This window comes from Anoplopoma fimbria, chromosome 21 (assembly GCF_027596085.1).
Source record: "Anoplopoma fimbria isolate UVic2021 breed Golden Eagle Sablefish chromosome 21, Afim_UVic_2022, whole genome shotgun sequence".
In the NCBI taxonomy this organism is placed as follows: domain Eukaryota; kingdom Metazoa; phylum Chordata; class Actinopteri; order Perciformes; family Anoplopomatidae; genus Anoplopoma; species Anoplopoma fimbria.
In genome coordinates, this window is record NC_072469.1 from 19,405,728 (window position 1) to 19,420,950 (window position 15,223).

The window sequence follows — 15,223 nt, forward strand, 5'->3', positions numbered from 1 at the left end:
ATTCTTGTTTTTTGCAAAAAGTCATCTACACACCAATGCATGCACAAACTTATCCTTGCTGAAAAAGAAACTATGTGCTACACTACACTGTACACGCAAGTCGAGTGAGAAGTTTGCCAAAGAGGATTGGTATTTGTCTTTTAAACGTGCACACAAAAATACACAAAGAGATAAAGTAAGCACCTAGTTTGTCACGGCTGCACAGCAGGCCAGAGGAGATAGAGTGTGTTTATGTGTGTGTGTGTGTGTGTGTGTGTGTGTGTGTGTGTGTGTGTGTGTGTGTGTGTGTGTGTGTGTGTGTGTGTGTGTGTGTGTGTGTGTGTGTGTGTGTGTGTGTGTGTGTGTCCCCTGAGGCTTTCAAAATGCCCCCACATCGATTTCCTCTCCCCTCTCCCTTGCTATCATCTTACTTTTTGCCCCACAGCACACATTTAGACACACACTCACAAGTGACTTGCATGCACACACATGCACGCTCACACACATAAATACACACATAATCTCGGCCCTCTCGCTGGTGCAAAAACTGTATCTGCTACAATCCAGTCAGGGTATGAAATAACTAGCATTAGGCCAGAATAGCACAGCTCTGCCATTGCAGAAGCACGAAACACACACACACGACCTTGTACGAAACACACATTACTGTGACCTCAGCAGACTCAAAGCCATCAGGTGGACACTTTGCCTCTTTGAATCTTAAGAAGTAGGCATAGACACATTTGAGAGAAGGCATTGAAGCAGCATATTCTGAACCATTTGAACTGGACTGGTAACAGGATTGGGGACAGATAGAAAGCTCCCTAAATACAGAGAAGCTTTACTTCTGGGGTGCTCTGTGGCTCAGTTGAAAGTATGCATGTGCCGTGTTTTGAGTCTTTAAGACTTGCAATTTCACTGATAGTCTTGCCCAAAGGTCATAAACACTTTCAGTCTGGGATCAAGCTGGGAAATGCTCTTTCCCGCTTGGACCTCGGCTTATAAAATTGTATTATTGCCTTTTTTTATGTGAAGACCATACAGAGCCAAAGTTTGCATCTGAAGTTCTGCACTATGCATCTCTAGCTTTCTAAAGTTGTCCGATAACTCTTTGACTTTTAAAGCAATATGAAGTTATCTACTAAATAGAAAAGCAACCAGCCTCTACTATTTATATTTTTCAGACTTCTTTTAAAAACTGTCAGAAGTGAATATTTATCTCACTATATCTGTACGGTGTACACATTAAGAAATACTCAGGATTCTTTGCATTGTGGACATGCATGTTTTTTTCTGATAGCATGAAAGAAGTTTTATTTGAAGAGCTTTTTTGTCACAAAGAGATGCTTAGCTTTTGAGAAGTTGCTTTGACTCTTGTTTCAGTGTCAGCAGCAGCAGGCTTGCCCTGAGTTTGGCTTATACTGAAATAGAGCTTCCCTCTTGTCTTGGCTGTTCCAGCCGTCCCAGACGTGGAGAACACAGAGCTAAAGACTAACAACGCAAATGAGACAAACAACGAAGAATTAGACATTATAACAGAAAAGAGGTCAAAGAGAAAATACACTGCCAGCCATCTGAAGAAAGCTGAAGAACTGCTCAATGAAACTTCACATTAGACAAACACAAATACACATATATACACAGCCATAAAAGCATTGATCTTGCTCGAAAGCAAAATTCAGAACATAGCTCCTTAAGCCTTCATAATAAAAGATTAATAGAAAGCAAAAAAAAAATAAACTCTGGTTTTCTCTAGGCAAACATGCAAATTGTGTCTCGCACACAAAAACTTACATTCAACACTTCTAACATCCATCACAGCAATTTAAATAGATGAGGCAAGCTCTGTGCTCTGAGGGTACTTAAGTTTTCATTCCTGCCTGTGGACGGAGTATGAAAAAGAAAGTTGTAGGGCATCCATCTTGCTTTGCACTGCTGCTAAAACAACACACAAACAATTATACACACACACACTCACATGCCATACAGCATTGCTATAGCACCATTGGGTTAGCTTTGTTTCTATCGGGGTATTCTGATATATGTTTGGCTTTCCTTCAGCATTTAAAATAACTGATGTCGCTCCTCCCTGCCCTGCAGACTTGCTCTCTGCATAGAGACGTCATTAATTCAGTGTACTAAAACCTGTCAGAGAGCTTACACTCTGTGCCTCACTGTGTGTGCGTGTATCTATGTGTATGCATGCTGCTGTGTGTTGTGTTTTGTGGGTAGTTGAATGTTTAAGCGCTTTTTCTTTTTTTTAGAGCTTATAGGTTGGTGCTCTCAGCTTATCCAGACAAGCTTTTACTGAGATGATTTCTGGTGTACTTGTATCTCATCTCAAGCGGAAAGGATAATATCTGCAAAAAGGGATGAAGGAATGATGGAAGGGAGGATAGGATAGGGGGGACAAAGTGACTGATTCATGGGTAAGTGAATGCAAGAAACCAAGCGTAAAATGAAGAAACAATATAACAAATAATAAAGAAATTAAAGAACAAAGGAAGTAATACAGAGGGAAGCGGGAGAGACTCAGGGGACTGTGGTGATGTATAAAAGTGGGAAAGAAAAGAAAGAACAGTCAAACAAAAGAACAAAGACAACAGAACAACAATTTGTGTCCTGTAGAAAGGAATCAAGAGTTTGAAGAATGCAAGAGGATTGAAACAGATAATTAGATAAATGCAATATGAAAGGGAGAAAAAGGCAAGGCATATTGATTGGGCCAAGGGAAAAAATAAAGTTTGTTTCCCGACTGACCACTATATAGAATGATCCACTCTAATATCTGAGCATAATGAAGCCATAATGGAGCGGTAATATATAAAGCTGTAAAGTGGTTATTCATTATCTCTAAGACTGCAGCACACTGGTGCCAGTAAACCGCCATATGGCACTACCCAGAATATACAGCTTTTATACAGCGGCCTCACAGTAGTACCAAACATCAAGGAGACAGTCAAATTGGGTTTTAATTTGACAAATGCAAATCGTCTTTCCAGCAGCAGAAATAACTCCCTCATTGTTTTCATACTGCTGCTTGATTCCTTTCATAGGTCAAGGCAAAAATGATTCCTTTGACATTTTGCAGTGACAATCATTAATTGAACACCTTGGGTCCATGCGTTATGCAGAATATGTCGTCAGAAACAACCACATATAATTAATAATACAATTGTGGATCCAACCCAACAGTGTCTTCCAGTCAGGAAAGAGAAAATACACTCAGCTTTAATATATATATAAAGCTGTAAAATATATATTATCTCTGGTTAGTGGTGTATCAAAATAACATTTCAAATGTCTCGTCATGTGGACATAATTTACCAGATTTTGTCAAGTTGAGATAAAGGTTGAAATAAGAACACGCACAAACACACACATTCCTTTTCTGTAATCACATACACACACAGTGTACAGATCACTGTGCCCTACAGTGTTAAAAGCCACCAAACATCTGGAATGACAAGGTGGTGGGCTGAAACACACACCCACACACACTGTAATTCTGAAATATCGATGAACATTTGACCTGTCATAGTCATAAAAGGTATAACAGTGCCCCCTGTTGGTCTGTTGAAATCTTATGCTACTGAACTACGGAGAAGCAATCAATTTTATGGCATTTCAATCAAAACACACACATGCACACACACACACACACACACACATGAAATCCACTTACATTAAGATTATGAAAATTAATGAAAAACAGGGCCTACTTGCCCTAATTTTTCATTCATTTTCCTTCTTTTTGTTCATTAACACACTCTCTCTGTCATTTATGTTCAACTGGCGCTCTGTTTCTTCTCTCACTCTTTGGCTTTCATCTCCCCACAAAACTAGGAAAACTTCTAAAAGTCTAGAACAGGAAAAAAAAAAATCCAACAGTTCCTGGCATCTATCGACTGTCTGTGAGATTAGTCCTGTCCAAAGCTGGGAGCAGTCGTGTATTGCAAAGCTGAAATCTATAGAAGCCAAATGAATCGCCTTGAAACAAATGAGCCATTAGATTAGAAATTGAATGCATATTTACCTGCAGAGTGGACTATGACAGAACAGTGTTATTGGGTCTTAGAAAAGTTGTGATGTTTGCCTCTTGTGCTTTAACATTTGACTTCTGTAACTGTAAGATTGACTCTTTTCTCACACTCTCTATGCAGCTCTTAAAGTCATCTCCTTCTCCTTTGACGTTGGAAACGGACCTGTGGAGTTGACGGTTCATTCTGCCGCGCCCCTCAATGACGACCAGTGGCATCGCGTGATGGCCGAGCGGAACGTCAAAGAGTCGGTCCTTCAGTTGGATCAGACATATCGGGCATCTCGGCTTGCTCCAGCTCAGGGGCACACACGGCTAGAGCTGTTCAGCCAGCTCTACGTGGGTAAGACACACACACACACACACACACACACACACACTCACTCACACAGAATCCAAACAATTAACAACCTTTATTTGTAACAATGACTCACGTACACACATTTGATTGCAGTTTAAACATTTAAAATCTGCTTTGTTTAGGAGGGACACTCACAGAGACAAACACATCATAATTGCGAGCTCTTATGTCTGGAAGGCAAATGCCTAAGTACACGTCAACCGTGTAATTGTACTTGGATTGAATTAATAAATGTTCTGTGCTGTCTTCATTTCCAGTAATGTTGCCCTCAGATGCAGGCATCCACTCTGAGGACGTCAGTGATTGTTTCAGAAGTTCAAGGCGTGGCAGCTTTTACTTGAAATCACTTGGTTCTCTCACTTCGGTCCATCTTAGCCACAGACACTGCTAATTAAGTTAATACTAATCCAGCACACACACATATCCATTTCACGATTTATGATATGCACACATGAACACACTGGCACATCCTCAGAATTTAATCCATGTAAGTGATCATGATAAAGTTAAAGCTGAGCCTCTGTGCTGGCTGTGAGGGCGTGTGACTAAAACTAACTTAATTCACTTATAGAGGTCATTTCCGTCATACTTTAATACTTTGACTCAGCATTTATACTCCGGTGGATTAAGAAACTATTATTGCACAAGGGCGATATCAACTCTCTGACTTTTCCTATCCCGCACACACATTCTGTATCAGACAGATCAAGCCATATTATCACACCAGTGATGCCTACTTTTTTAGAGGTCTGGTTAGTTCCCTATGGCTTCTTCCTTCTCTCCACACAAGACGTCTTAAGCTCATCTGCAGTTCACATGGCAGAAGATATGTCCAGTTTTCCTTCTATGCTTTCACATCTCTGCCTCATGCTGCCTTTTGTGCTGAGCTGTCAATATGCTATAAACCAAACTCCAGGGCTAAAATAGTTTCAGGGATTTGCGGATATAAGGAAAAGTGCTGAGGCGGATCACAGAGCTCTTACTATCTCATGGAAAAAAAGTTCTGCCCAAAGGAGATTGTTCCAAATTCCAATCAGGCATCCCGATGTGATAGCCTTAACCCCCTGATTCCCGTTTATAATATAATTTCACCGTCTCATCACTTCTGCTGATTCGAGCGCTGCTGAGGCATCCTCACCTTATCATGTCCCAATTTGGCTCTCAGTATATTTGTACAAATGAAAAAGGTGCGAGAAAAAGGTTTGTTGCGGGGCAACTCGTGAATTTGAAACTGGGAACATAATGGCTTCCAGATAGCGCCTCCGCCTCATTTGCGTGTGTGTATTCTGGAATTTTTGTCGACGAAAGACAGGAGAAGGCCTTCTCTGTGTGGCACCCATCTAAAAACACAAGGGAAGACGGAGAGAAAGCAGGGAAAGACAACAGTATGTAACAACGGCCATAGAGGTGTCAGCACCTTCCCATATCTGATCTCTAATCCCTGCTTAATCCTCATTTAAAGGATTGCTTTGAGAAGGAACAGAGTGACACCTAGGAAGTGACCCCGTCGCTAAAGGGAAGTTGTTTAGATTTAGCCTCTGACACAAAAAGATAGATAACAAAAGATAGACATCTTTGTGTGTTTGATTTTGGAAAGAGTGGGGAGAGCTCAACGGGCATCAGGATTTCGTCTGAACAGATTCCTCCCTTGCCACTTCACACATCGTCTCCGATTGATTTTGATGTGGCTGTTTGAGGCAGAAAAAACGGTGCAGTCCGGAGACCTAAAAAGGATTTAAAAAATGATCATATAATCTGTTCGTATGATTTCACATAATCACGCAGTAGGGGGAAGTACAGGGAGCTTAATTTTGCTCACCTCGTTCTCATATCTGTGGCTGTATCAGCTCCTTCTTTCTTTCTCAATCAATATGCTCCTCATCAAGCATTTGATTGCTTTAGTGTTTACTGCACAGTGGCTCATTTGCTCTAATGGCCCTGAGAGTAAATGTTATACCATCAGCCTGCTGTCATTTCCTTCACACTGTTAACTTTTAGCTCTCCAATTCAAATCATACATGCACATAACTATCAATCTTGCCACATTTTATTAATTTAATGCCACCATCTGTTCTTTTGATTCCCCTCTTGATTAATGCTCACCATCATACTTTTCTTTTATGTTTTTGCATGTTTTTGCTCAATTCTCTCATGGTTGGATTGTTTTGTCTTTCTTTTCTACTTTGTTTTTTTCTGTCTTCGTGGATCGACATCTTGCTTGTTTCTACTCACTGCATGTGTGCGACACCTGTCACAGGGAAACCAGCCTCGCTCACCTGCCAAGACAGTAGGTAACATTTAATGAGTATAATGAGATGTTTCCATGTCAATGATGCAGACATAACGTCTTCAGTTTTCATGTATACAGACCTCGCCTAAAGTTCAAACAGAGTGTGTTTGAATCGGATTTTGCTGCAGCAGCTCTACACAAGTTGTGATTAGAGTTTAGCCAGGATTTATCTTTTGAAATGTAACCACTCATGGCTCTCGTACTTTTTTGATTCATGCTATACATTAACAAGAAGGTGTGAGGAATGCCTGTAGATTCAGCCTTATTGCAATACACAAGTACATTTTCCATGCAGTGATCCATCAGAAGCAAGCCCATTATGGACCTTAAAGAGAGATAGTCGGAAAAAAAAAAAAAAACATTGCTGTAAACTAACAGATATAAAGCACTGAGCTGGTAAAATGTTATTTCTATGATAATATCTCCCCCATGGAAATGCCGGTGGGCTAGGAAGGGCTTTTGAAATGGCATTTCGACCATATGAATCAAAAATACTCATCTAAAACCAAAACAAATTGCATCCTAAAGTGCATTCCCAATAAACATGGAGTGAGCAGACACTGTTTTTGGGATCTCTTCAGTGCTGAACAGCAGACAGACTAACAGAAAGAATCAGGACGTACCACCATTCTATTAAACCACTCATACAATGATAATGGAAGAACAGCAGTGCAGCAGAAGTGCAGCCAGTTGGTTGTGCAATCAGGCTTAAAATAACAGTCCACATACATATATATATATATATATATATATATATATATATATATATATATATTTATATATGCACACTGTATGCCCATGCTCTTAACTCTGTACGTGCGTACTGCATTTTCATTAATCATTACTCAGTAACTTTGAATTTGTACCAACATAAACGCCCACAAAATCACACAGTGAAAGTCAAAGGGTTAAATGTTATGGCTTCTATTTGAATTAATAATTTGACTGTTGCCGTACATTGTGTAGCCTAATGAATATAAAATGCTTCCTCATTAGCACATCATTAGAGGGTGATTAGAGGCCACACATATCACAACCATAAAAAAATAGGTGCAAACGCGTGCTACATATGTGTTTGACTCTTATTACTGTTTGTGTCTGAATTTCTGTTACTATTTCAGTATTTTGTAAGTAGAGTCTTATCCGGTAGTCCTGATATTGTTATTGATTTTTAATAAAAAATTTAAATCTTTCATTTGCCGCAAAAAAGGATAATTTACAGTTGAACAGTAAAATAAGATAAACACAACAAAATATGGTAACCTGAAAATAAGTATTAAGGCACACACTTATTACAATATTGCTGCAATTTAGTGTGCAGCATTTTTGCCTGTATGCCACCATATTTACCAAAACGTGTATTTCAGTGAGAAGCCAATGTTGACTTCAGTCAGTATCAGTCAGGCTCTATTACACATTTGTGAGTTGTACAGAATCTGTATGCACCTGAGTACTGTATGTGTGTGTGTGTGTGTGTGTGTGTGTGTGTGTGTGTGTGTGTGTGTGTGTGTGTGTGTGTGTGTGTGTGTGTGTGTGTGTGTGTGTGTGTGTGTGTGTGTGTGTACGTGTCCGCCCTGGTCTCTGCAGGCCTCAGAGCCTGCTGTCCGTTCAATCAGAGACTGATTTAGACCTGGGTAAACAGGTGGCAGAAACCTCCAGCCAATCAGTGGTACAAAATAGATTAATTAACAGTGCTACTAAAAGTCAAACCCTTTGTGGGAACAGAAAGTGGAGAAAGCGTGTGAAAGCCCTGCTGCATCCTGATATGTGAATAACGTCTCGGCTGGAGAAAATCAAAGTACATGTATTCGTAATCTTATTAGATCTGTGTTGTACCTGTGCGGCTAAGCCAGCAGATGTGTGTGTGTGTGTGTGTGTGTGTGTGTGTGTGTGTGTGTGTGTGTGTGTGTGTGTGTGTGTGTGTGTGTGTGTGTGTGTGTGTGTGTGTGTGTGTGAAAATGCAGCAGTTTAGGGGAGGGATCTGAATCTGTGTTCACGTCTCCTTAACATGTCTTCTTGAACAAATGCTTTTCTGTAATCTAAAGGACGCAATAGAGAGGTTTTAATAACTAAAATGCCCCTCAGCTCTTGTTAATGACAGTGTGTGTGAGTGTGCTCCCATACTCTTGTGTTTATCCATACAGTGTAACCTTCCTCTGTGGGTGTGCTTTTTGTACGTTTGAATCTATACCTGTGGGTGCATGTTTATGAGTGTGTTTATTGCTATAGTCATTTAGGTGCACATTAATCTATTTAACACCCCTACTCTGTCCATGGTAATGGGTAGTTAGACTGCAATGGTGCAGGGCCAGAATGACGATGGAGGCACTTTAGAGGAATGGCTATCGACACCCCGAGGCTAAGCATTAATGCTTGTATTGACTCGTTCGCATCAGGTGCGCTGTGTGTGGTGTGTTTTAAATGTGTGTGTGTTTGTCTGTAGTATGTAGTTTATGTGCATTCATGCGTCCATTTGCGTGCGTATACTTGTGAGATGTTCATTAAGACACAGTGTTCATTAGGCTGTTTTAATTAGTGCGGAAATCAAACGAGTTGAAGGTTGTTTCAAGAGCAGCACAGTCGGAACGATTAACGTGACATCAGTGTCTTCCTTCAGGCGGTAGGATATTAACGTTTCTAAAAAGACATTAAAACAGCCTCTTACATTCAGAATGACTTCTGTGACCCTGACTTCCATTTGGCCTTCTTTGTATTTGTTTTCTTTCCTATCTCCCAATGCTGCGTATCCTTGCTACACTGATACCACCACCCCTCTCTTCCTTGCTCCTCAGGTGCTGCAGGGGGGCAGAGGGGGTTCCTGGGCTGTATCCGAGCCCTCCGAATGAACGGCATCACCCTCGACCTGGAGGAGAGGGCCAAGGTCACGCCGGGGGTCAAGCCCGGTTGCCAAGGCCACTGCACCAGTTTTGGGATGTTCTGCCGGAATGGAGGGAAGTGTGTGGAGAGGTACAACGGCTACTTGTGTGACTGCACTGCCACCGCCTATGACGGCCCGTTCTGCAACAGAGGTGAGAGGCATTTTAGGAGAGACATTTTCAGTCTTTTATTGATGGCAGATCATGGGGCTATGAATGCCTGAAATGCATCATGCTGCTATTCGTCATTCAAACTTAAATTGCAAGACAAATCATTCTCTCTTCGTGTGGGCTTTCAGGTACTATTTTATGTCACTACAGGGTTGTTTTTTTGTGCAATTCCCTAAGGAAGTACCACATAATAATTGTTTTATTTCCTTTATTCCCTTCCTCAAACCTAACAACTACCCAACGGCATCCAAATTTTGGAATGAGACACTGAGTTATAATCTCTCGGCTAACACTTTTCCAGTAGGTTTTACAGGCATCTTTGTGAGGCCACTTTATCATCAGCATCGTCCCTCTTTAGTTCACAAAGCCAGAGGCAAACAGCGCCACGATTACTGCTGGAGTAGTTGTGTTTCAATGAGCGTCATTGCCTGACAACCCACTGTGATTTTTTTTGCTGCGCTCTGTGATTGTCCTCGCTTCCTATTCAATTTGGAGCCTCCCGGTGTTGAAAGTGTTTGGGCTTATGATAAAAGGCATCGATTGAGAGTGATATTGTGCTTACCCACCAATTCTCCTGGACTTAAGAGTGCACTCACTGAATGCTGAAACTCTCCTAGTGCAGAGCTGAGAGATCAAACAAAAAAAACAAAATGCAAGTCACTTCACTAAGCGGTGGTATAGCTCCAGGTTTTTGAAGTTCAGAGATGAGAATTGTCACTCTACCCCTGTTGCATATTGCTACAACATCATGTTTGTTTACGAAGGATTCATTAGATGCAGCATTAAAGTTCTACTTCCCCAAAACAAGTTTTCATAAAATGCTCTGGGGAGAAGAGCAGCAGTGCTGTCAGAGGCTTTTTGCTAGCTCCCAGTCAGAGAGTTGATCCCCGACACGTGAATTAATTTGTTTCCTAAAGCCTAATAGTGTTTTTCCCCCGCGCTCTTGGCAGGGGGGTGACGAGATGACAGAAAAGCGAAGTGGGTGTGTGTCTGTGTGTGTGAATGTGTGCCTGGGAAGAGGGTGACAGTGTTTGATGATATGCTAGTGTAAAACATAAGAAGACCTCCTCTGAATCCTGTCATGACCAATCAGGCATTTCGGGATTTAGAGAACAGAGATTACTGTCTGTGCGAGGGTGTGCGTTTGTGTTTGTGTTTAAGTATAAGATCATCTGTGCGTGTGTCAGAGAGAAGAGAGAGGCAAAGAACGGGAGAGAGCACAGCCTTGTGTCTGTTTGTTCCTGTGCATGAAATGCAACTTTCCTCTTCTTCTGTCTACTCCCTTCTTCCTTTCTCACTCATCTGCGCTTCTTCTCTGTTTTCTTTATTCTCTCCTCCTTGTGTTTTCCCTTTTCCCCTCGCTCTTCACACATCTGCCTTCTTTGTTTCTTGTCTTCTCTCATCTCCTTTCTATCTACTTTGGCTTTTATCTACGATTCACTGCTTCTTCTTCTTGCTTCGCTTTGTGCTACTGTCCTACCTATTTAAAATCTTTTATTTTCTGTCTTCTCCATCTTCGCTTTTCTTTTCTCCTCGTCTGCCTCTTTCCTTCATCTCCTTTGCCTATTCCTCCCCACCATTTCCTCTGAATCTACCTCCTCCATTTTCTCCATCTCCTTTTACTCTTTCTCCCCCTCCTCCACCTCCTTGTTTCTTTTCCGGCCCTTTTTTTTCCTACTCTCCCAGTTGCCCCTGTCGTCTTTTTCTTTTCCAAACTTCTCCCCCACTCTCCCCATCCTCCCAGCGAGTGAAAAATGCATGAAGCCAGCCATAATTGCATAGTGCATTTCCATTGTATCCATATTTACACACTGCTCAGGGGACCGCAGTATTATTATTATACACTCTCATTCTTCTGCTTTTCTGCCCTGGAGGTCACATGGAGCCAATGTGCACATGTACATACATATACATGGACATCCGCACACACATTCGTAGATACCTGTAGAGGTTTCCATGCTCGCACGAAATCCCTTTCAAAAACTTCTTCACACACTGACATAAAATACACACACACATAAAGAGTCCCTGCCCTGGAGTGGAGTTTTTTCTCATTCACTCTTGTGATTCCAGACACACTGTGTGTGTGTGTGTGTGTGTGTGTGTGTGTGTGTGTGTGTGTGTGTGTGTGTGTGTGTGTGTGTGTGCGTGTGCGTGTGTGCATGCATGAGTGCGTGTGTGTGGGTTGCTTCTAGGCTCTGGGCAGCAAGTCAGAGTCTCACTTTCTTTTTTTCTCAGCAGGGCAGAGAAGGCTGAGACGGGTTTCACAAAGGCCCCACATAATCTATAGTTTGTATGAATAAAGATAAAATCCCAAAATAACTTTAACATTAAAGACGATGTCAAGATCTGGGTCAGTTGCACAAGCTCTTTGTAAAGTTCACACTAATGTGAGCGTTTTCTGAGAGATTTACACATAACTAAATGAAAACAGGTTGCACCACCCAGGCAAGTAAGTTACATAGAAACTAGTTGTCAAAAAAAAAATTTACGCACCACCAGCAAGGAGTAACTAAATTAACTGACAAAGCTAGCATTAGCTTATAATGTGACATGTTAAGGGTGAAGGGTAAAAGAAGTAAGGGCCCAGGGCAAGAAGCCCCTGAACTAAAACAAACTAACATCCCAACCCTTACCCATTAACGGATTACCTAAAAGTTTTAAGCCCTGTAGCCTTTCCTTCAGGTTTATAGTTTGTATGTCCGGATCAGTTGGCAACCTCTGTATGCGTTAGGGCGGGGCTACCTTGTGATTGACAGGCTGTTCCGACGGTATGAGAGTTGTCAGAGTTTTCGTCTTACAATTTTAACGCTTTCAGAGTGTGTTTTCAGTTGGTGGAAGTTAATTGTAACCTTTATGGTTCCCTAAAAAGGTCTTATTAGGCGTCCAGTTGTACTTATTTAGGTAAGCATAATTGCTTAATTTCTCACTCACTTTATAATGCACGAGAGCTATTTACTTGTACACATGCATTTTTCTATGTTTACATTTATAGTTTTAACAATGCTACTACTTGCATTTAGACAGGATTGACCGTCTGTTGGATTCCTAAAACGAATGTTTTTTTAAGCTGGCTAACTGAAACAACTAACAATACTTACCTTAACTTGCTCATATGACACGCTTAGAGTAAAAGAGGTAGCTCATATGCAATTTCTGACCTGACACTTAAATGTAATGTAAGGTAAGAAGGAAACGTTTTTCTGCAACGTCCTTTGTCCATAGATATTGAGGCGTATTATGTTGATTTGTTTTTCCATATACTGTTTTGCAACAGATTTCAGAATTTCAATCAAGCATGCTGCTCTGACAGAATCACAGCATTTTGTCTGATTGAAGTAAATACCCAGCAGCATGGATCTTGGTAGAACAATGCAGCTGCATCAGAAGACGAAGTGAGAAGCAGGCTATTTGAAAACTTCACAAGCTCTTCGCCTGGTTAGCGCAGAACAATTGGTAAAATGGGTCTCCCCAGACTTCCAAAGCCTGAAACAATATCAGTGCACAGCAGAGTCGAGGATAAAATTGTGGTGAAGCTGACTGGAAGCGAGGTTTTGCCTGAACGCCAATACCAGTCAGAGAACTTGGATATTTTCTAGTAATAAGCCTTCTATTAAATTGAAGTAATGTAGCTTGAAGTAGTTATTGTACTGTGTCCGGCGGGAGAAGATGGGTGAAGTGAAGCTTTAAAATAAGATGCATAAATATGTTCACTATAGTATCATTCACTCGTAAGAGGCGAAGCTCTACATTTTCACTGCTGCCAAGCTGGGGAGGAAAACATGTCAAGAAATATTCCATGGCATTTACACACACACACACAACCCTGGGCTCATTGCTTTCCCTGGAACCATTCTCTTTAATTTCACACACATCGTGCCTTTTTTTTCTGCCGTAACTGCTTGCCTGCACGGAGCATAACAGGAGAATGGAAAATAAGGCCCCATCTTCTCAACACTTGATTACATGAATCAATAAGCCTCCTGGAATGGCTGGAATATGCCATTAGGTCTGTTAATGTACTGGCAAACAATGTATTGTTTGGTTTCAGATGCCGGAGCACAGCAATTTAACACCCACTTTACTACACCTCCTGAACACCATACAGCCATATTTATGTGTGTGTTTATTTCTCTCTGGCAATTTAATATATTTACCCCGTTGTGTCTTGTCAGGTGTGACTTTATGTTCACTCCCCTCAGGCTTCTTTTTGATGGAAGGGGTTTTTATGCGTGGCCGGAGGTGTTGTTTTCCAGTCGCTCATACGTCCATCCATCTCGTGAACGTGATATCTCAGGATTGTCTTCAAGTTTAGGACAAACATCCTGATTTAAATTTGGTGCTAACCTCACATCTGTCCCATTCTCGTGAACGCAATATCTCTAGAATTTGACGGTGAAGGTCACTGCGAACTCACAAAACCATAACTCAAGAATAAGATGCTAATTTTCACATAAATCTCTATGACATAAAATAATGAGGTGATGACATTTTGGACAGACATGGATGTAATCTGCAATTTGATTGGCGGGCCAAGTCATACAACCGTAGGGCGATAATTCTAGTTCTTTTTTTTTTCTTTCTTTCTGTCTTCCTTTTTCATTCTTCTTTGCTTTTTTATACACAGATTCATCTGTGATATGATACTTCTAGTATTAGTGTAGACACATTGACAAGCGTTTATTGTATTTGTTTGTGTTCACCTGCTTGCCTTACATGTGTGTTCATATGTTTTTCTTATTGTTTCTGTCCTTACTCAGACGTTGGGGGTTTCTTTGAGGCAGGAACATTAGTCAAGTACAACTTCATGCCCGAAGCAGTTGCAGGATTCAGCAGGGACACAAAGATCCTGACGCACCAGCTGACGCCACATGAAGTGAATCTAACAAAGGAGGAAGTGGCCTTCAGTTTCAGCACCTCCAACACTCCAGCTATTCTGATGTATGTCAGCTCAAAGACACAGGATTATCTGGCTGTGGTCTTAAGGCAGAATGGTAAGCTCCATATACACACACACATACAATATATGGTTGCTCACCACTGAGAAGTCTGCTCAGAGTAATGCTTGTTAGTGCTGCAAAGTACATTTTTAAAGGCTGTCCTCGCAGCACAGTTTAGAAAGTTCTATAATCTCCAGAAATCCTCTCCAGTCATCGGCCTCCCACTGAGCAGCTGATGGGCAGCGAAGCGCTTCGATCACATAAAGTTTTTTTTAAAATTGACAGTGCCATCTAGCGTTTCACAAATCAATGTGCACACCCACAAAAATAGAACTGCAAAATTCTCAAACCGCCTAGGGGTGCTGCTAGAGATTATTGGGCCCCCTGCAAACTCTGGGCCTTAGACAGTCAATATTTATAATCCCAGTCACAGTCAAGCTGTGGGCCCTCTAAATCATTCAGGGTTTCACCCTCTGTTCCTCACCCCTGCTTGCCCCGTCACTTCAAAAAGAAACTACATTTTGGCCTTAAGCCTTCAGTTCATTCAGAGTACTTCTGTAGGAAAAC

General features: G+C 41.3%; 1 protein-coding gene across 1 annotated transcript in view; it reads left to right on the forward strand.

Annotated features, from left to right (window-relative positions):
- cntnap2a (contactin associated protein 2a) overlaps positions 1-15,223 on the forward strand; it is a 304,116-nt gene that overhangs the window by 266,152 nt on the left and 22,741 nt on the right. The window contains exons 20-22 of the mRNA XM_054622578.1: positions 4,143-4,361; positions 9,462-9,698; positions 14,477-14,710. Coding sequence (XP_054478553.1) covers positions 4,143-4,361; positions 9,462-9,698; positions 14,477-14,710 — 690 coding nt within the window. The remainder of the gene's footprint in view (positions 1-4,142; positions 4,362-9,461; positions 9,699-14,476; positions 14,711-15,223) is intronic.